This window comes from Pararge aegeria, chromosome 2 (genome assembly GCF_905163445.1).
Source record: "Pararge aegeria chromosome 2, ilParAegt1.1, whole genome shotgun sequence".
Classification (NCBI taxonomy): domain Eukaryota; kingdom Metazoa; phylum Arthropoda; class Insecta; order Lepidoptera; family Nymphalidae; genus Pararge; species Pararge aegeria.
Window position 1 is genome coordinate 20,038,068 of NC_053181.1, and position 22,862 is coordinate 20,060,929.

Here is a 22,862-nt window from a genome sequence, read left to right on the forward strand (position 1 = left end):
TTATAGTATAAAGGACTACGTAATCGATAAAAAAGCTTAGGTGTAAATTATTGCTCAAACCAGGTTGCTCTTCTAATAATTTAAAATGACATTGTGATAACAAAAAAAAAACACCCGGCTAAGTTTGTTGTGGGCTTCTTCTTAGACCAGGACGCGTTTGGAACCCTCGTAGCTTTAGTTTTAAGTTTACGAATGTGGTTATCGCCATCAACTCACTACCGTGTAATTCTTATGTACGCATCAAAAGTGCCACCTACTTGAATAAAGTTATTTTGACTTTTTGACTTTATTAATAAGATCTATATGACTCTGATGTAAAATTTGTCTATACTCGAAAATAGTAGACCATAAAAAGGGTGGCCCTTTATGTTTAATACGTACATGTACAGCTACATTTATTTTAACTTCATCATTTTGGTCTTTGTAGCGCTTGCCTATTGCCAAAGCCTGTATCTGCGCCAAGTAGCGTGGCTGTGTTCCGGTCTGAAGGACGTAGTTTCCGGTGTAATTATAGGCACATGAAGTCCTGCGAAGACCTTTGTCTGTTTAAAGGCGTGAGTTTTTCGACTTACCATAAGTGGGCCATCTGCTTTGCCGTAAAAAAAAACGTAGGTAATAAAAGTGACTGGGCAATGGTTTATTATCTATATTCAAACCTTTTAATTCTAATCTATGTAAATAACAATTTTTATATTTCATATAAAAAAAAACCCTCATTGCGTTTTTCAAACTATGAAATAGAATCCGGTCCTGACACGATCTTAATAGATTTGCGAGTTGTCTGTCTGTTGGCTCATTGCAGATACAGCTGTGTATGGGTAGGCACTCTTATACGGTTACGGCAGGTTGTCGGAGGTCGGTGACCTTGTCCCGCTTACAGTTAATTATACTCGCGTTTTATGTTTACAATGTTAGTCGTTACTACACGGAGATTATCTGGTTCTTAGCTAACTTTCTTTTAAAGATAACTTCTTTTTTTATTGGAAGAAATAAAAATTAATTGAACGAACAATAAATATTCTAAATCAATACATTTTTTTAAGGATATAAATTTCTCTTATAATTATTTATTTATTAAAAGTATATTTTGTCGGTATAAAATGTCTCCCATAATACGTACTTATATATTTAAATTTATATTCAATTTTTTTTATATACGTTACATAAAACGGACTTTTTTATTGATCTTTTTAAGACATACAATTCCGTAGTATATTGATTTAGTCCACACCGTAAGGTTTAGCCAGCGTTTGCATTGTAAGCGCACAAACATAGGTTTGTTAGATCTCATTGCAAATCTTACTACGTACTACATATAAACCTTCTAGCCGTTACTGAACTACATTAAAATCCGTTGCGTACTTTAAAAGCCCTAAGCGTATCAAGGGCGACTTTGTTTTATACTATGTAAAGAAGATTATTTGCACTATCATTATATCTACATTAGTAAAGTTAAAACTAAAGCATTAAAAGATCGTGGGCAGGAATATCAAACTCTGTATCGTCAAAGTGAAATGGACCTAATGTCACTCGTAGAGTCTCAAATCCTGTTATAATAAATAAATAAATATACTACAACAGCACACATCGCCATCTAGCCCCAAAGTAAGCATAGCTTGTGTTATGGGTACTAAGATGACTGATGCATAATTATATGAAAAACATTCATGTTCATCACACAAACATTGTCCAGTTGTGGGAATCGAACCCACGGCCTTGGCTCAGTAATCAGTGTCGCTGCCCACTGCGCCAATCGGCCGTCCTGTACTTCTTATTTTTGTTTTACAAACGTTCCGTCATAAACCCGAGCTAAAGTATTATAGTAAGGAAAGTTGAGCTTTAACTGAATCCAAATAAGGTAAATTTTACTGCGATGTTCAAGTATTTCCATACTCAAAAACGATTCGTCGATTGCGAGCGAACGAATCTTATACTAAGGCTACGGGTTCGCGAATCGCGATTATAGATTTTGATCGTATATCGCTATCGAGATTGACTGAGAGCTCGATCCTTTCGTCCGCGTTGGTTATACAACGCTTTGCATCACACCACTTCGTCGGTCGAGATGCATTACATTATATTATCATGCACCTTACGCGAGCGGCAATTAATCTATTGCATCTTGTATGTGGGTCACTGTGCGATGCCGATTATTGCATCACATTAGTAGTAGATGCTAATTAATTTATTTTAAACTGGTCGGTCTAGTGGTTGCCATGTTCAATTGTCGATCACAAGGGTTCGAAACTCAAAAATTTCACTTATTCTTTATTAGAATAGGTTGTAAGAGAGAGCCCCGAATAAGCCCCCAGTGGCGTGCATATAGGGTATGCACAGAGTATGCAGAGTATACATAAAATGGAAAAAATCTCCAGTACAAGCTTTAAAAACTCTTACTAACCTTAAGTTTTCTATAACTCTTGTTGGATATTATTTTCATTTTATATCATCTCCCCGCTTAGGCCATGAGCATAATATATGAATGCAAGTCGTTAAGCCGTTGGTTTCAGTTTTTATCGAAATCTCCAATCTGCCTCTACGGAAGCACCAAGATGTCTCTACTGAGTCGTTCGTTCCGTTAATTCGGGGCTCTCTCTTAGAAACTATTCTAATATCAAGGTGGTATTTCGTCATAACTAAGAGGATACCCGACTGAATATGTTGTGGACTTCTTTCAAAATAAAATAAGGGCTATCATGTGTGGCCTTAGGTGATTATAACCCAAGAAAGACATACGTTTTTCGTGTGCGTTCTCAGCGGATAACGCACAATAAAACAAATAATTATTATAGGGCGCGTATATAGCTATAGTCAGCTGTAATTTATATCGCTCACTCACTGCGCTGCATTTACGTAATGAAAGTGCCTTGTTTAGGCCTACTAACCCTTCTTGTTAACATCATGTACTTCAGTAGTCACCTTTGTATTTTTTTTTTTTCAGTTTTGTTAGTTATTACATTAGGTATCTATCTACGGTGTACAATACAATTAAGAGTACTTTTCTGCATTGAATCAGTCACTTGTTGAACATAGGGGAATTATAAATATAAAGAAAACTGTACTTTTAGAATCTTGAAACCACTAGTCACAGAGTTCCGATATTTCACTATTATGATCCCCGTATCCTTGAAACGTAAGTTCCTACATCAAACACCTCTAACGGATCACTCAAGCTCAACAGGTTACCTGACATTCGTTCGAAACCGCTACGTGACACCTAAGTGACCCTATATACACCCCCATCAGTGTCACGTGATTTATGAACGCCCCCTACCTAGGGGTCGTTAAATCTCAGCGCAGTCTGAACATTCAGACCCCATTGTACCTGTAAATTGCCGCCATAACCTTTCACATCCCCACACTTAATGTTAATGCGTCTAGTCTCAACCCTTTCGAGTCCCGAACTCGTTGTAAAGGCACTTGTATTTCTCATAGTAAATTGGAGCATTGTTTTAACTGACTTCAAGAAAAGGAAGGAAATGAAATATTTTTATTCGACCATCAATGTATATCATAATCTGTATCATTGTTATCTTGTAACGGATCAACTTACTTACTAAACCTTCTTAAATTTAGTATTTACTGGGACCAAGTTTTTCTTTACTCCTACAAGATAGCCTTTGACTGCAATCTCGAGGTTCTCAAATTAGAGGAGCCTATGCCTGTTTTCACTTAACCTAGGCATCGCCTGCATCGAATGCCTAATGATTAAGGCGATGTCTATAGAAAAAATAAAGTTTTACCAAAACTTAGGTGTTAACTCATGGTGAACGCTGGATGTATGCCTACTGCCTAGGAATCTCCTTATTAGAGGTTACTTATTGAGTCATTGTTCGTCGTTAGTAAAAATGGGTGTTAGTTAATCCATGTACCTACTCAAAATATTGATACTGTCAGCAAAATGTCTGAACAATCGGCAACTGTTGTGCTTTCTCTAGGGTAGTAATCTTTATTCCGTAGAATAAACAACAATGTACATACATACAAAAGGCGGCCTTATCGCTACTAAGCGATAAGGCCGCCTTTTGTATTCTACTTTTGTCTTTGTATTTCTATTGTTTTTTTTTTTCCTAACGTCATTGTGGTGTACAAATAAAGAGTTAAATAAATAAAATAAATAAATGTACCTAAGCTTAAAAAAAACATAATATAAATGTATTGTTTCAAGCAGATAAACTTATCCTGGAATTATGTCATCAAATGGTTAAACAATTTTAATAATTATTTTGCCATTTCAAAAGAAGTCTTAATTTTGGTGCATTCCTTACATTCATCTCCACAATACATAATATCAGTAATTGTGTATGATTGTGAAACTATTAACTCTCTACTCTTCCGGTCTTTTAACGTGTACTAACTCGTTCTCTTTAGTTGTAATTGTATTATTCAATTATTGTTCAGACAAAAGAGTTTATCGGTGCTTAAGCGCTAAGGGTTCGTGGCCCCACCGGTTACCTACTGGTAGGGCCAAGGTTTACCACTATATATCCGTAGTCCTCTAAATCCATATATTTTATGATCAGGGAGGCCTTCACCCAGCAGTGGGACATTCATAACCTGCGGATTATAATGATGAAGACTACCTGCCACTAAATAATTATGATCGTGCTTGTTCCAGGCCGGATCCACTCAGCCATAGTCTCGGGCGTGAACCAGGAGTCGCGGTCGGTGACGGTGGAGTGGTATGAGCGCGGCGAGACCAAGGGCAAGGAAGTGGAGATCGACGCCATCCTAGCCCTGAACCCCGAGCTGGTGGGCACGAGGCAGCAGACGCCGCACCTACAGCCGATGCCCAACAGGCTGGCCAGAGTACGTATAACCTAATAGTAAATACCGTTCGCCTGTCACATTCTACTGGAAATCAGCGCTGCATGCTCTTATGTTTCTGTAAGGCATGCAGCACAATTCTGGGGGCACGAACAAGAATAAGGTTTCTTGTTTGTGGCCCACAGTTTCATCCTCGTTCTGGCGCTTCTATTATTTAACTCAAAGCGACCTTGAACCGGAATCTTCATAGGTTCTAGTCTTTATACACATTCAATATGTGACTTTAAAATTGATAGACAGTTTGAATTTCAATGTCATAAAGAACCAGGGCTTATCAATCAATCTAGGTACTAACAGTCCCATGTCGGTAAAGAAAAGTAGTAAAATTATCTATAATAATTTTTAAGGTAAATGAAATCACGACCGTTTGTATTTGACGATCTTAGTTGCTCATAAATCGGTTATTTCTATTTAAATCTGCTGAAATCTCATGATGGATTAAAAGTGTAAATGTATGTGTAAATGAACCCAACATCCCAAAAACCACTGGTATCTTTAACTAAGGCAATCCATTGTGATCATTCGTAAACAATAATTAATTCAGTGAATTAGTGGGTTAGAAATAGAATGCGGGATATTCCAATGAGTTTGAAAGATGAAAGATACTCTTCTTTTCAAACTTTGAATTCTTTGAAAGAAATAGTACAATGCCTCACTTGAAATGATCCACACACTGCACAGCTTATTACAATTTGTGACTCACAAGTAGATACATTTGTAATAACAAAGAACTGTATCGTTAATGCAACAAAATTAATTGTAAAAATGTTATGTACAAAAGGTGGTAGAGTCACTGACAAAACGAACTTGACGATTTCAAAGTACGTGTTAAGTAGATGTAGGTAAAATTTTATATTATTTTTGAAATAATTCGCACCACCACCATGTTACGAAGAATCGTCCATTTCAAAATAAATATTATGAGTCAGACGTAACAATATTAAATATTGTACATTTGATTTTAGGTCATGCAATTTACATTTGTGTAATATATGTATTATGTTATTCGGTAGCCTTCACAGTTATTTTATTACTGTTCCAAACATTAGAATGGTTGTTCTAGAAATAGATTTGAAATGGATGTAACGTTAACTATCGGGTTTATATTATGATAATTTTATTCGTAATTCTTACGTTTTTTAAAGATGTTTTAGTGAAGATTTTCAGCAGTATTCTAATTGAAATTCAAGTAATTTTATGTGCTTGTAAGTTATCCATCAATTACTACACTTTTTTGTTTCTTCTTAAGGGATGATTTTAATGGTCTTTTAGGTGTACAGAAAACTAACTTTTTTTTGTGTGGTGGACAGAGTATTTCATGTATAAAATTGTCTCCAATCATAAGGTTTTAATTATATAGTAACTTGTTCTTGGGCCAAAAAGTATAAATTCGACTTCGTCTTGGGATGTTCCTGGTTTTGAAACAGATTCAGCTTTTATTCCAAAAACCATGCTCGTCAAGCTAATTTTAACAGACATAAACGAAATTTTATTTATATTATGGGGGAATCGTACCTACAATAAAACTGCATTGATATTTATTTTTAAAATATAATATAATTAAAATGCACTTAACACGCGTCGATTTTTTTACGTATGTTTCCTTCTATTTTGCGATACATTTGTGAGTTGTGTAGCGACAGATCTATTTCAATCGGGGTCAATGGACACATCACTCTCTCTGGCCGTCGGTGAGACAATTTGCCAATTCACTTGCGGAAATTATTGTCAACTCTTATCTACTAACACAGTGGACATTTGAGATTTATTTGTCAAATATAACAATAACGCAAACAACTTTGTAAAATTTTAAGCATGGGTACATTTATGATATTCATATATCCTCGATCGATCGCAGAACATATTTTTCACAACACAATTTTGATCTTCTACTTTATTAATAAAATAGCAATCAATGTCTTCACAAAACTAAACTGGTCAAATGGCCTTATTTTTAGAAGGTTTAGAAATGAACGTTTAAAAAATGACAAGTATGCATGCATTATTATGCATTTTGAGGTCATTATCTCAATATTTCTCATCATTAGCTGTAGTGTTTCGTTTTCGCGGACAAATTGAATAGCAAGTGGGAAACCCATATCGATTAGCGGATAGTTTTGTGCGGTACCAAGCCGCGATAACTCGCATTGTTTGGGTTGTGAACCACGTTGCTAATAGACACCACAGTTGAGAAAACAAATCCGCGAAAGGCGAATGTCCTAACTTAGTACCAGCTCACGAATGGGGCGTGCTTTATCAGTGTCCTTAAAATCGCACATATCTCCAACATGACTGCAAAAATGTCTACAGAAAATACATAGTTCAAAGGTGATGAATACATAGTGAATCACAGTGCAAGGGTGGAGTGCATCGACCAGTTTTACTGTCACACAACACTTGAACATATAATGTAGAAATGTTTCCATACATCATCAGTTGGCAGGTGATCATTTGCAATTCGCACGTAGTGACCATATTAGCTTGATCAATCATTGTTTAAGTTAATGCACTGTTCCAACAAAAAATAGCTCGAGCACATGATTGAAAACGCAACTCATTTATTTTCATCGCGAATTCACACACCGAAATCTAGCATTAAGTAGGTATAAAAGTCGATGCTGTTATTCATTTTCCCGCAGCAATTGATACACATTCGGCTGTGCATAAGTGCAAAAGTAATAAAAGTCTCATTATGTTTTTGTTACCGCTTTGAAAATTGATAATTTCTCCGCTATTAGTATCAAATTTGCTGCCCTTAGTTAATTCAGCGTTTTGAGATGACCATCCAAGTGGACGAGGCATGAATTAGCAGTACGGCTAAACCGTGTTCCATATATGTTGTTTTTTATTTTAAAAAATAGCTACTTTGAAACATGTCAAGTTTAGGATTTCTATTTAGTCTAATTTTAATATTCACACGTCAATAGATAAAATGAAAAGGGGTGCGTGTTAACTAGACTGCGTTCGACGCGACGCTGATTGATGTATTGGTTACGGATGACCTTCCAACTTGTATGGCTACGCCGACGCATGTCGCGGACAACGGCTCGCATCGATTTCCCACCCATGCCCGTGTTAGTTTCACTTTCCACTCGAACTGGAGCAATACAGAATTAGGTTTCACACTGATTTAATGGATTCCGACAGTTCTGATACAAAGGGATGGCCAGTGTAAGATCACCCTAGATACTTGTTGTTGTTTTATAAATGTTTGTGTCTAATTCTATCGTGTTCCTGCAACTTCTAGTTATTAGTACTACTTTATTTTCTTACGGTGGTTACTCGTTCACTTTGGCAACAGTTTCGATAGTGACCTTGAAACACGGCTGCAAAACAACATCTAACGCCTTTTCTGGCTACAGGCTGGATCAAAGCTCAAAGACCAAAGGTTGGTTGACCTAGAAAGCAGTGATTGAGATTTCCGATTGGCTGGTACATGTGGTTAAATTACCCAATTTGAGTACAATGGTACGCGATCAACTGACAGGTATCGAAATAAACGTGTAACCTCCGAGGGCCTTCAAATTTTTTGTTTTTTCCATTCCACATGTCTCTCTTGTGATCTTATGTTAAAGGTAGATCTTGAGATATGAGACCGTCAACATACAATTGTATACAAATAAAAGGAGGTGTGATTCCCTATGGTTTGTGTCTCACCTCGCGGTCTCCTATCTCCAAGTTTTGGTTAACATATTTGTTAGTCTGTGAATGGCACGTGATTGTTTGTGATGGCTGCGAAGGAACCGTCGGGCTCTTCATCAGACGACGGCGGGTTCCTGCGCGATGGCGTCGAGTGCGAGACTGCCGGCGACTCGGGACACACGATGCCCGTGCGCAACTCGAGATCGGTATTGTTCACGCACTATGATCATTCGCACTTTGGACACCGCATGGAGCGGAGGCCTCGCCAAGCGCTCGACTTTTTTAGTTTTACCCACCTTATTCCCAAAAATTTAATCGTACTATGACTTTCGTCATCATAAATTCTATATTTTATTGTTTGAAATCCTAAAATTTCTGATAAAAGAAATGTATAATCCAAGAAAAAGAACTACACTGAAATGTTTAACATCCGATGTTTATTAATCTGACCCACAATCTCTAGATAGCAGATTGAATTTAGTAGTGCTATGCTTGTATGCAAAGAAAAGTAAGAAAAAGATAGCACTTCTAAATCAATCTGCCGTCTGATGATTTTAGATTAGATTTCTAATTGATTACACTCACAAGTTACTGACATACTCTGAACAAAATAGAATTTAATTTCAACTCTCAATTTATTACAGAGATAGATTTGTGTTCCAATATAATTGTCATATGTGAAGTTGTAATATTAGGAAATGGTCATAATCAACACGTGTTAAATTTTTGAAAATAAGGCGGTTAGATTTTACTATATATCTCTACACTTTTTCAATTACGTTGCTCACGATCTATGATTTGCACACGGCTTTTTATGGTGTTTCTGTTTGGTCGTGTTTTCGTTACGCTAATGTGTAAACCAAATTCTTTGTACTAACTGTATTATTACTTTTTTTGTGTTAAATTTGGAGCAGTGTGACCGAACCGCGACCAATCACTTTGTTGCGTTATGTATTATAGTTTTTTTTTAACTTTAGATCACGTTCAAAAACATACTTGTTAATTCTCACCTATTTTCCACCTCAAACTAGTATTAGCGTACAAAACATAGTAGAATTAAGCCACGAATTCATTAGTACCCATGTTGTAAATATAAGAGGTTTCAAATACAAAAATGAATAGTTGTGTTTGTTCGATTCCACTCCACTTAGATTTAAATAGCCAGGTATCCGAGATTTTTTTTTTTATAAATTGACGAGTAAGTACTTCCTGATATAAGAACGCTCTTCAGCTTTCTAATAATGATGCTGACGGACATTTCTGGAAAAATGTTTGCTACTTTTTGATTGAATTGGAAAGTTTTCTAATGAGTTTGTTTCAGAAATAAACGTCTACGTTATGAATTTCGAACATTTGTTTTTAATACGTGGAGTGTTTAATATCAATGCGGGAATATCAAAGGTGCATTCAAATGGGCCCGCTTCATATTGTTGTCTCATTTTTACACGAATTAAGTATAGCAGCTAGCAGCAAACTGTGATGGCTGGGCTGAAATACGCAGCAAGTGAGTGTGAGGATATAGTTAACCTTTAGAAAAGAGAGAGACTAACTCCATATTACGTGCCGCTCTAGTGTTCGTACCGATAAGTTGATAATCCTAAAGTCCGAATTATCTTTAAAAGCTTGTAACGGCGGGGCAATCAAATGCCAAATTTCTCACAAGCTTCATTGCTATAAACTGATCAGTGATATCAATGCGGCTAGAATGTTGCGGCTAAAAAATAGTTATTTTCTATGTGTAAAGAGCTCCGCTGTTATCTAGATGCAGTCTGTTCGGATGCACGACATAAGCTCTAAGCAATGAACGTAGGTTTTCACGACAACCTCACCAATGGAGTTGACGTTAATCTGTGATATAATACAAATTAGTTTACATATCCGTAACCAATTTTCGTTAGACGATGATTTCAATGTTTTGTGATTAGCTGACACGATTCTATTCTTGGCGTAGCAACTCCTAGCACGGTCTTGTCAGTATAGGTTGAGTAGCAACTATTACTTATAATCCGCAATTTCATCAAGAGCAGCCTAAATTCAACCAATATAACAAATGCGACAATTTCAATGTAATAATCTTTAGATTTGCAGGTCTCACTGGTCATTGGACCGACATTAGAAGTTGACACCCATAACAGTGATCAAAACACGATAAAGTTTTATCCAATTCCGTTCGCCCGTACTTGTAGAACGAAAATGTGTAAAATTTTACATTACACACTACATTTTAGAAACATTTCGAGCTTAAAAAATAAACCCAAATCAAAACGAAAATTCTGTCTTCAAGTTTGAATGAGGGCAATTAGAAAAAAATACATGTTAATAAAATAGAAAGAGCCTAGTTAATATTTAGTCTGCCATACAAATTATTAGATATCATCGAAATGGATAGTATTGATTTTGTACGTAGTAAAAATAAGATAAATAAATATTATCTATACTAAGAAATAATAGATTATATTGAGAACCTTAGATGAAATATTGAAGTTTATATGGTAGAGTTTATTAAAGTTTAGTTCGAATGGAATTTGTGTCAACAGTGATATCATCGAAGTATTTGTGATGTGATGATTCATCATCCCACGTACATCTTCTAATCGACAATATATGAAAATTTACGTTCTTAATAAAATAGTGTATACTGAAAATTTATAATAATAAGCTACTGTCGTTGTAATAGATATGAGCGATTATAGAATTTTGTTACACATTTTGCTAGTATGACTCACAACAATGCCTTCATTCGACATAGTTATTTGAATAAAGGAACTTTGACTTTAATCGGTTTGTACAGAAAGTTATAAATTATGGTTCACAAATATTTTCATTATCAGAAGTATTTTAAGAGTAGTTTTTCCTATCGTTGGGAACTTAGGCTACGGTATCAATTAATAGACATTCTCAAGGAAAGTTATGAATTATTGTAAAGATCAGAATTATTTTCTCATTTAAAATTAATTGAAGAGTTATTTTTAGAGCTGATTTTACAATTGTCAGATCTTAAACAGAAAGAAAAAAGTTACATAACAATTGAAAAGTAATTAAATTATTTCTAATTATATATTCTTTTATTTGTTGAAACATCAATATAAATGCAAAAATTAGGAAAATGGATACAAAACTGCAAATATAAGTTCGATGAACACAAATTCTATAGCCTGTTAAAGATGTAAATAAATATGATCCATTATGAGTCACACGTATCGTTGGGTATTCAACTTGTAAAAGGAATACCTGTCTGACGATGATTGCTTCCGTTCGCTATATCGACCTCGCGGCGAGACAACTTTTTTGTATCAATGTCCAAAGCCAAAAGTTTCATATAATGCTCTTTCGATGCGTGCATTACAAAGTACTTTGACAGTGGCATGATGGTCAAACTACTTCTGTAAACTTTTATCGCAAGCTACGAGGGCTACAAACCTGCGCCCTGGTTTCCCGCTTCTATATAAAAATCTCCGAATTATATTCCGAAAATTAGGCACGGAACTCTGACAACAGCAAGGCACTGCTCCCGGTAATAAAATTTGGCCTTTTTTGTAAAGTTTTTTTTGTCTCAAGGAGATCGCTTAAAGCTATAAGACCGCCTTTGCGCATTTTAGTTATATATTTTTTTTGTTTTTGTTATTTCTTGTTTACTCTTTTAATTTGTGCAATAAAGACTATCTATCAATTTAAAATTTCCGAATTGTTTTGTAAGTAAGGGTGGAAATATATAGGTAGGGAAGCCTTTTGCTTGACAATCATGCAAATTACTCGATTTGCAATTCAGGGTGCACGGAAGTTGAAATACAGCTGAACCCGAACAATAAGGTTGAACTCTTTGTTTTTTGTTTGCACGGGATATTAGTTCTTTTATACAGACCTGATTCGTGATTTCAAAGTCGCAACAATTTTGTTTATTCCTTTCGCAAAATTTTAACTGCATTTGCAATTCGATCTAAAATCTATGTATTCTGTTCCTGCAATCGATTTTTGTTTAACCATCTAACTTCCTCTTTTATTTTCATTAAATACTAGTTAAATACACTTTCATATCTGATTTGGTTTATTATCTTTGAAACATAATGATCGTAAAACTTCAATCTCAGCCGGCAAATTTCCGCGAAGTGTTTACTGTTACGTAAAGGAAATGGCCAATGTTGGTGAATAAGGAAATCGCTTGCACCTCGCGCCTATTGCCCCAGATCCGACTTAACTGCAATCAATACGGTAATGGCAGTGGCTTCGCGAAATATTAAAATAATAGACTCAGAAACAACTAACAGCAGATACGAAGTGAACTTTTCTTTAAGACGGCGTGTAATTGCGACTACAATGCATGCTATTTGCATTTCGCATTTACTAATAGGGTGAAATGTACTCTATGAAAATTTTGATGTAGTTTAAATAACTAGCTTAGTTTAGAAAGAAGTTAGAAAATAGTTTTGTGATCATCCTTATATGTTTATATGGAGATCGAACGAAGATCTTCAGTTAAACAGCTTAGCATGGATGAAGCTTGTTGTTATTTATTTAAATTTGTCACCGATTATAACATTCAGGTGGAGTTTCTTACGCTCTCATAACAGCCTACAGGGTGGGTTCCTTTTTTATTATCAATCCATTACAGACTGAGTTGTAAATTTCTATGAGGTATCCTCCCCTTGTCATCAAGGTTTAACTTTGGCAGACATTCCTAAACCGCGATGAACTACAATAAGAGCTAGTTATCAGCTCACGTTTACAACGTAACTTAGCTTAAATTAAGAAGTATGATCCCACTTCTGATAATTATGACTTCAGTAAGTTATAGTAGTATGTATTAATTGTTTCGTAAGAACTTAGCGCGTTAGATAGGTTATTAGAGTTTTTTCGTATGTCTCCCTACACTTAATTAACATTTAAAATATAGTGTAGTCAAGTATTTTCGGATACTAATTTACGTTTAGAAAGTTTAAATTTAAGCGTCGACTTAAATAGATTTTAGTTTTATGAGCGCTCTTGAAAGTGCTTAAAAATACATAAACCCGCATGCAAGTTAGACGCTTTCTAAAATTGATTTTTATTTCAGTTTGATAATGCGGGTTACGATGCAGTTTTATGTACAGACTTGTTTAATAATATTATTTGATATTTCTACCATTCTAAATTTTAACGCCATTATTATTTGCTACAAAATACTTCCGATGGTACTTTTTATCTTGGGAGAGGCTTTTAATTTATTGTAAATACTTTTTTTCAATTTCTCCGTGGCTTCTAGTTGTCTTGGTCTGCTTAAATTTATACTATAGATGTATTCATTACTGATTTTTTCGTTTCTGTTTTAGGACATGACACGGCAGTCAATTCCAGTTGCTACAAAAGGTAAGTTGTGTAGACTAGTTAAAATTAAATGTCTATGTAGCTAAACACTACATATTTACTACTTAAAATTGTGAAAATGCTGAAGTTCCTAAACGGTGTTCCGTTAATTTTTTACAATACTAAAATATTACCAAAAATAATGACAATTTAAATTGATTTGTAGTACATATACCTACCTTAATTATCAAAAAAATCATTCATCATTTATATAATTTAAATGCGTCAACAATTAAGTGCCGTTCAATTATTTGGTCGCGATTCAATTAAGGCACACTTCAACTGATTAGGAGCGAGGTTTTGGCTACAGATGAATGGTCCAACGGTATTAGCTACTGCCTTACCCAGCGTGGACATTATGGGCATATCATATTTAGCGGGCAAACGTTGTTAAGCGATTTCCGCCGGCCATAAACATTTGCAGCACCAGACCAATGCGTTGCTGGCTGCTAAGGAATTTGTTTATCCTTGAATATCCTCAAAATAGCTTAAGGTTTCCGGTAACGTAGATTAAGACATTTGGTATCTTTAAAATCACGGCTACGTTTGTGTAGGTTGTAACTAAACCAACTGGTTCCTAACAAAGATCTCTCCGTAAGGTTTCATAATTTCTTAAATAATACTGGCACATGATCATCCAGATACTAAGACGCAAACTTGATCGCAGCTGATTACGCGGGTTTGTCGCGGCGGTGTTAGCTTCGTTTTAGATATAGCTGGAAGTGAAAATAAAGAATTCTGTACGAAATTAGGAATGCCACTAGAAGAGATATTTCAGCCAGCACTTCGGCTACGTTGTGATGTGGTGTTCCCTAAGAACGGCGTACGTAAAACTCGTACAACAAAAAAGTCGATAGGCTCCGTGATAAGGCTTAACCGCAGGCGTCCAATGTTGCGTCTTACGTGCGAGCAATCAGTAAGTGCATGTTCGAGCTAGAGTTTTGTGATTGGTCGCACGCAGGACGCAAACTTAAACGCCGCTGAGAGCACAGTCGGACGGGTCGGCGTGGCCTTCGCTTTAGAAATATTGTCGACTGTTCGAAAGAGAACACATTTTCGTTTACTAACAGACGACAATATTTCTACGGAATTCTCTACGAAATTAATTATGCCACTAGACGGATATTTCAGCAAGCAATGACGTGCTGCAACACTATAAATAAAATTAACTGCTACAGTTACTATTGCAAGGCATTTTTAAGTGCCTGTGATTCACCAATTTCATCTTAGATCCATTAGTTAGCGTGAGGCTAAATAAATATGTTGTATTTTAAAAACCTTGCAGTAGGTATAATTCGTTTATAACTTTATGATTTTAGGGTGGTACCGAATATTGAATTTTGCGCATTGAAACGCGCGAAGTTCGAGAAGTCATTCAGTTTGATTTAGATTTTGAGTTTTTGTCTCAGGATAAAAGTCTCCTATGTCTCCAGTACGCAATTTATCTAAAAATTTTGCTGTGAAGTCACGCACTGGAACAAAATGCATTTTATTTTACCACGCAGTATCGCTTCTCGAGACATTTTCCGAGTTGAGAATTTTCTTCTGACCTCTCAGTTCATCTCCAGGATGTGGATATTAAATAATATGCCAAGTGCCAAATTTCACCCATATTTGTAGAGTGGTCAAGCCGAACATAGGTAATAAACAAAAAGACAAACTACCGCATTTATAATATTACTATAGATACTAGAGATACGAAATTGCGGTCAGTTCAAATTTTTATTAGAATTTTAATATCAATTGATGCCCAAAACACTAAGAAAGAAATAAAAAACAATCACAGAACAATACGTTGGAGAAAGTAAGATGCAAGTCGGTAACATCGGACGAGAAACGAAAGGATAACCCAGATCGCGTAACTTACATCTTCCATCCGAGACTAACCTATTGTCATATTGTGTCTGCGGTCCGCACGTCCCGATTTGCGCTGAGAGTTACGATTCATGCCTTTGTGAGACTTTTGTTAGAAATAAAAAAAGTTGAAAATTATAACCAAGCGGTCATAGCCCAGCTGTTCGGACTCCGGCTTCAACTTTCGAGGTGCCGAGTTTGAATCCCAGCACGCAACTCTTACTCTCCTGAGTTATGTGCGTTTTAAAGTAGTTAAAATATCAGCTGCACCAGCGGTCAAGGAAAACATCGTGAGGAAAACCGCATGCCTGAGAGTTCTCCATAATGTTCGCAAAGGCGTGTGAAGTCTACCAATCCACTGGGCCAGCGTGGTGGACTACGGCCTGAAACCTTCCCATTGTCGAAGGAGACCCCTGCCCTGTAATGGGCCGTTATTTAGTTGATATGATTATGATGATGTATCTATATCAACTGTCAAATAAACAGAATGTTTAAACTTATGCTCATGCAATCAGTAAGAAACCCTTTTTGTTTTTGCCCCACGATAACACTGATAATCAAAGCAAGATTGTCAGACTTAAACCTCTGCATCGGGGTTTAAAAATATAGGTCAAAATGTATTCGCTTATATTTCCGCCAAGCGATACCACTCCTGAAAACCTGATCATGCTATCTCGCTTGAACGCTTAGTATCTGATAGAGATGGGGGCAGATAGATAGACGTGTGTTGCAGTTCGCGTGATTCGTATGCTTGGTAAACATTAGTGGGTAATTGATTACTATAAAGCTTAGTGTAGATAAAACTTGCTAGAAACAAGATAAGGTGCTTTGATAAGGAAGCTGCCAGAAGAATTTAGCAGAGTTTGCTTGGGCAGATTTACCTTGGTGTTGGCATTGTCAACTACAGATCGCAGGGAACCCTTGGAATCTATCCCACGAGGGATTACAGATTTGTTATCGGCATCACATCAATACGCTCTGCCACAATCTCAGTACCCATCACAGTACAAGTGTACGCATCATAAGTGCCATTCATGGCCTTGAATAAAGATATTTTTGAATTTGCATAAAAATTTAAGAATATAGGCTTTGTTACTAAGCGCGTAACCCCAGAAGGGATAGATTCCGCAGGTTGGGACAAAGATTAAAAAATTCAGCATCAATCGGAATTTAAGTAAGTAAGGCAGACCCCCTTGGAGAGCTCGTTATTGGAGCATTGGATCAGCGTGGTTGGCCTGTGCTATAAATCCCTCTCCAATGAGAGAGGACGCCTGCGTCCAGGGAGGTTGGTGTGGGAGGTGAAAAGGCTATTGATAATCAAAAACTGAGGCAGGTCTACCATTCGTCGATTCTCTTAAAGCCGGAGGTCTTTTATGAGTCGGTCTATGCTCTAAATCCCTCTCCTGAGAAAGGCAGCCTGCGCCCAACATTGGGAGGTTGGAAGGCTATTGATTATCGAAGGAGGTATTTAATGAGTGAGTCATCAATTTCAAAGTAGTTCAATGGATCAAGCTATGTTTTGAATCTCTCTTAGGGACAAGTTTTGTTATTAAGAAATCCGTCGAACTGGCAAAAAACTAAGTTTTGTTTTTATTCTTGTACAAGTTAGCCCGTGCAATCTCGCCTTGCCTTGCCGCTTTAGTGATGAAGCATATCTAACATGGTAGCGGACTAACCTGTTAGAGGCAGTCTTATTAAACCCCTAATTTCTACGGGACATCGCATCGGAACGCTAAATTGCTTTGCGGCACAGCTTTGTCGGAGACCAGCGACAATTTTAAAAGTTGTAAGTTCATTATAAGTAAATTGCGGGCATATAATTGGGATCATTTATTTTATTAAACAGTTTAATCTAGGAACTTATGCCAAAGATATCGTAGAGTATGTACTGCAAGCATAAGCATGTGGTCGACAGAGATGGTTGCTCTGATAATGGAGGTATATGTGCCAGAAGTTAATGTAAAGTGATTTTAAATAGGAATCTTCAATTTCATTGAGTGGGTCATATACGTTACAAATATGAGGAAGTGACTAATATACTAAACATAGACCGGCCAGAGGGCAATGATCCAATCGTGTCACCTGCGACTAGGGTCGCCATGTGCCGAGATATGATGGGAAAGTCCTTAAATTTGTAAGGAGTACGCTTAATCCGTCATCGTAATATGCATCAGTTGTTTACGAGGCGACTAGGTCTATTCTGTATTTCATTATCATCATCATTGGCACTACAGCCTCTTGTTGTCCCGAGCCTGCTCCAGTCGATTTCTCCAGCTATCAATAAATGCTGCCCAAGTCCGTCCACCAGTTTCGCTCTCTGTCTCCTCCGTCTATCCAGTGCAATTTTGGCCTCCCGATCGATCTCCGTCCGCCTGACTGTGACTAACTGTGATAAACTTCTCTTCTTGGCGACATTTGTCCGTGCGTTGATCATGTCCAGCCCACTTCGTAAGATTTTATGTGCTGCATATTGTATGATTCCCCAAAAGTGACACAAATTTCATGGTTGTACCTGATACGCCACAGACCATCCACTTCTTCACACTGTATTGATCTTACGTTTAAAAAAGAAGCAGTATTTTTGTGGACATAAAATTACGTCTCACATTTAATTATTAAACCAAGAGCTATTAGTACCAGTGAGTTCATAGGTGGCGTTTATTTTGGGTTTTTTTAATGTCGCAGGAATCTTTTTTTTCTTGGGATTAATTGTATCCTTTGGCCGTCTCGAGGATGCAAACTATTGCTAATGTAAAATATAATTCTTTGTAAAATATCACTGAAATAAGCTTAGCGCTCAAGCCACGCTCTACAAAGGCATTATTCTTTCAAGTTTTATTCAAAGCCAAAGTCAAAGCCAAAAATATCTTGATTAAGTAGACCCATAAATGATACACATGACGCGTCCACAATAGAGAAATGTGTACACGGTAATGAGATGATGGCGATAACCAATGCGCAAACTTATATTTGTGTCTATTTAATTTGACAAGTTATATGACTTCAAATAAAAACTATTATTATACTTAATCCTGCAATTTTTGGAAACATTTTCTTGTCCTAAATCTAGAATCGAACCCAATTTTTGACAATCCAGCATATCGGAAACACAATGTCCATAGTTCCCCCGAGTAACGTACATGCCAATCTGGTTACAGCACCACCACAGTATTCCATTTCAAATGTATACATTAAATTCACATTCTCTTTTGAAAGTATAATAATTATGAATATAATCTATATGACATTGTAATGGAATTGTAATTGAATAAATAAATTAAATAAATATGAACTTGCGACATTAAAGCGAATAACATTAGGTCCATTTTACTCTAACGCTGTTCCGGGCGTGCAAAAACTCATAATAAAGGTACTTTATATACCTAATATGTTGATAATATCGTGTCTAAAGCCGAACCACATATCGTTTTATACCAAACAAACATCAGCGGCCTTCAGAGCGATACAATGTCAATAATGCATTTATAGAAATAAATTATATTTAAGTATCTGTTTATAAATTTTAAATAACTGCGGATCGGATTAGCTTATGATTATTTATGATAAATAACTAGTTATTAATTGTTTCGTCTGTCCAGGCTCCGGGCCAGTGGCGTGCATAGGGTTTTCGGTCAGGGTATGCATAAAAAAAAATAGGTACTGAACATGCTATTTTGATGTTACTGTATAATTTTATTTGTGAGTAGGTACCTAACCTAACATTGTTTGTGATACCCATGTAGATCTTCTCATCATCTCCTATTTCCAATAGGTATAGTAAGCTCTGAGACGACCGACTAGCGAGTTTTTAAAATTGTCTGCCATTGCGGCAATTACATTAAATAATGTTTTTTAGTGTAAACAATAAACAAACATAGGTATTATTATAAATAAATAATGAAACAAAACATTGATCACTGCTATTCGCCTGTTTCTGTAAGTCAGTCAGAGCTCTTTTTACGTGCCGCTCCTTGTAGGTGCATTCCTTCCTTTACGAATAATCTCAATTAAACGTTAGTTAAGAATTAGCTCTAAACTTACCTACATTTTCCAAGCACACTGAACCATCAATTCACACGCCGAATATAAGAACTTTCTTACACTAAGAATATTCCTCACAATCATTTACAAACAGTACACTGTCACAAAGGTTAATGTTAACAATAATAATTGTAACTATTTACAAACAACCGTACAGCAAACGAAAAAAACAGTAATTAATTCTAATTCGGTGAATAAAAGTTGTTATGACAGAAGGTAAAAGGTAAACAATAATGGCGCTGAGCGATCGCCAGCGATAATGAGAATATCATAGTCAAAATATGTCCGTAATATTTTCTTAGTACACAAATGCTATTAAAAGTTGTCATTTGAAGAATATTACTTCATCAGTTACCAATGGCACCTGGTATACGTTAATAATGTATTTAACATAATTCGGCAACTTTTAATTTGGTTATTTTAATATACTTTTTGAACAATTTAGGTGCTTATAAATTTCTAAAGACTTGAATGTAATAAAATTCATTGATAAATTTTTTAACTACAAAAAAGAATTATTGCCGTTTAAAACAATAACAAACAAAGCAAATTACACACAAGCGAAACCCCTATACTGGAAACCTGGAAAACTCGCACACATAGAAAGAGCCAAATATTGTGTAAGCACGCACGCGATTATATCACTACACACCAGAACTTCCTTGTGTGCTGGTGCACACAAGTAACGACAGATGCATTCAATCGCCGTGCTTCTATGGAGACCGCGGCGGCGCGGCGCATTAATTCGAGCGACGAATAAACGATTTGCCCGGCAATGGATACTTAATCGTGAAAACCCCAGCTATTTTTATGAGATTTAAATTATATTTAAAGCGTTATTTTTTATTTAGGGATACTGTTTACAACTCAAAATTAAAATATAGTCGAAATATTATGCAGTTTGTCTATTTTAGTTCTAAACCATGACACGGGACTTGTCCATTGATTTACATAGAAGTGCGGCCGGTTTTAACTAGATGGCGCTTTTATAGTTTTCTATAAATTGTTTAATTTTTTTTCAATCTTTAAATTTTAAGTCGTCCTTATGGTCTGAGAGGCCCTGAGGTCAGGGTATGCACTGCTTATTTGCATCTATGAGATGCACGCCACTGCTCCGGGCTAGTCTTTGAAACCGACTGAATCCTTTTTTGACTTGACCTTCACAGACAGCTAGTTATGAATGATGAATATACAGGGAGTGGAATACCGAGGCTACTTATAATTCCAGAAATCCACAACCTATTGAGGGTTGGAAAATAGTATTGAAGTAAAAAATATTTATAACTAGCGGACCCCCCCCTTGCTTCGTCCGTCCTTAAAATATAAACATATTATGCGGACATCGCGAACTTTTTTTAGAACTTTTAATTAAAAACGAACAATTGGCGTTATACATTCGATATTTTGGGGTAATTTTACCCGCTTACACGCACCTTTTGTCGCATTTTTCATTGATGCTCCGCTCCTACTAGCACTATCCAACACAAAAAGATTTTTCCAATTCCAACCAGTAGTTTCTGAGATTAATGCGTTAAAACAAATAAACTCTTCAGCTTTATAATATTAGTATAGATGAAGATTAATATAATAGCAAGTATTTAAAAATTAAACAATTATAATAAAAGGTTTTTAATACAATCCTTGTGTAGCATTAGGGGAGAGGACATTGTTGTTTAATTATCTTAATGAGGTTTGACTTCAGATAGACGGTCGGTCGAAAAACCATGCCAAAACCTAAACAACTAGTATGTCTTCAAGTTTGAAGACATGGGGGCAAGAAAGAGGGTTGAGAAAATTTTATTTATTGGAAGTGTATGCGAGCAATCGCTTGTATTGTAATAATTATACACATTAGCGGCCTTCGGAGCGGTACAATGTCAAGAATGCATTATACATAATACACTTGACAGCGGCCGTGACCCCTCGGGACGTAGCGGCCGGGCGGACGTCAAATTATGCTAAAAACAATATCAGGAAGTCAAACTGTCTCTTGGCGATTTCAATTTTATCCTTTTTTACCCGTGGATTTATTACGCTATCATACCAGAGTTATCAATTTAGCTCTACGGGGTGACATGGGCATTGCGCAGCTAAAGTGACGAGGTACAGAATTAAAAACATACAGAATTTCAGCCATTATTGTATGCAGTGTATTTTGTCCAGAAACAGTGTAAAAGCCCCGTTCACGTCTCACTTCACAACTGCGGAGTGTTGCAAAAGTGTTTTCCCATTTTCCCCATTTTTTGACAAAAGTTTAGAACATTAGACGAGCCGCCGAAGGGAACCGAGTGTACACGGTTTCTGTATGGTCTTAATTCTGTGGGGCACATCTAAGGTGAGTTGTGCTGTGCTATGTTGGTAAATCTAGTTCTTCTACGGATCTTCTGATTCATGATTTGATCACGTAGAGTCCACATACTCCAAGTGACGCTCTCTCCATTGCCAATTGAGTTGATTCGGGGCCTATTTGGCAATAAGAGACCTTTTACGTGGAAAACAAATTAGTGTTAACTTACTATAGTCTGTGCTCTATGCCCTACCGTTAGTAGTTTAATCTGTAGTATTAGTATGTTGTAATTTTTGATTTTATTTTTGCATCGTAATAATTTTGTTTTTCTTTTTTTTATTATATTGTAGACCTAAATTTATGTTTGTAATTATTGTTAAGTTGTAAGGACGTAGTGTTTGTATTATATTTGTTATTTATCAATAACTTACCCATTGAGTATACAAACACTACGTCAGACCATGTCGCTGCCGGTCCGCGAAAACCCGTGACCATTGGTCCCTACTGAAAATCAGCGGTGTAGTATTCCTTGGCATTTACTGCCATGGTGCTGCGGCACAGAGCTGAGTACGTGACCCGTTGACCACAACGAAGCAACATACGCCTAAATTATTATATTTTTTTTTTCTTTCTTGTTCTGAAATTGTTTATGTTGTAATTTATTTATTGTGGTTAATAAATATTTATTATTATAATTCTTATGTCGAAGCCAATCAGGGGCCTTGGCACATACACCTGAAAAATTTATATGAAAACGACTATTCACTGAAAATAGTTAAATTGGAACAGTACCTACTAGTTTAAAATTTTGAATTAAACGCGATCAAGTTGTACGGTTCCCACGATATGATGTTTATCCAAATACGAAGCC

The 22,862-nt window shown here is 36.2% G+C and overlaps 1 protein-coding gene across 2 annotated transcripts in view; it reads left to right on the plus strand.

Moving 5' to 3' along the window:
• Positions 1-22,862, plus strand: part of LOC120633402 (kinesin-like protein Klp10A) — a 100,854-nt gene that overhangs the window by 38,513 nt on the left and 39,479 nt on the right. For both annotated transcript variants that reach the window (XR_005659196.1, XM_039903612.1), the window contains exons 2-3: positions 4,619-4,809; positions 13,776-13,812. Coding sequence is in view for 1 of the 2 variants with exons in the window: in XM_039903612.1 (XP_039759546.1) it covers positions 4,619-4,809; positions 13,776-13,812 (228 nt within the window). In the remaining variant the exon portion in view is untranslated. The remainder of the gene's footprint in view (positions 1-4,618; positions 4,810-13,775; positions 13,813-22,862) is intronic.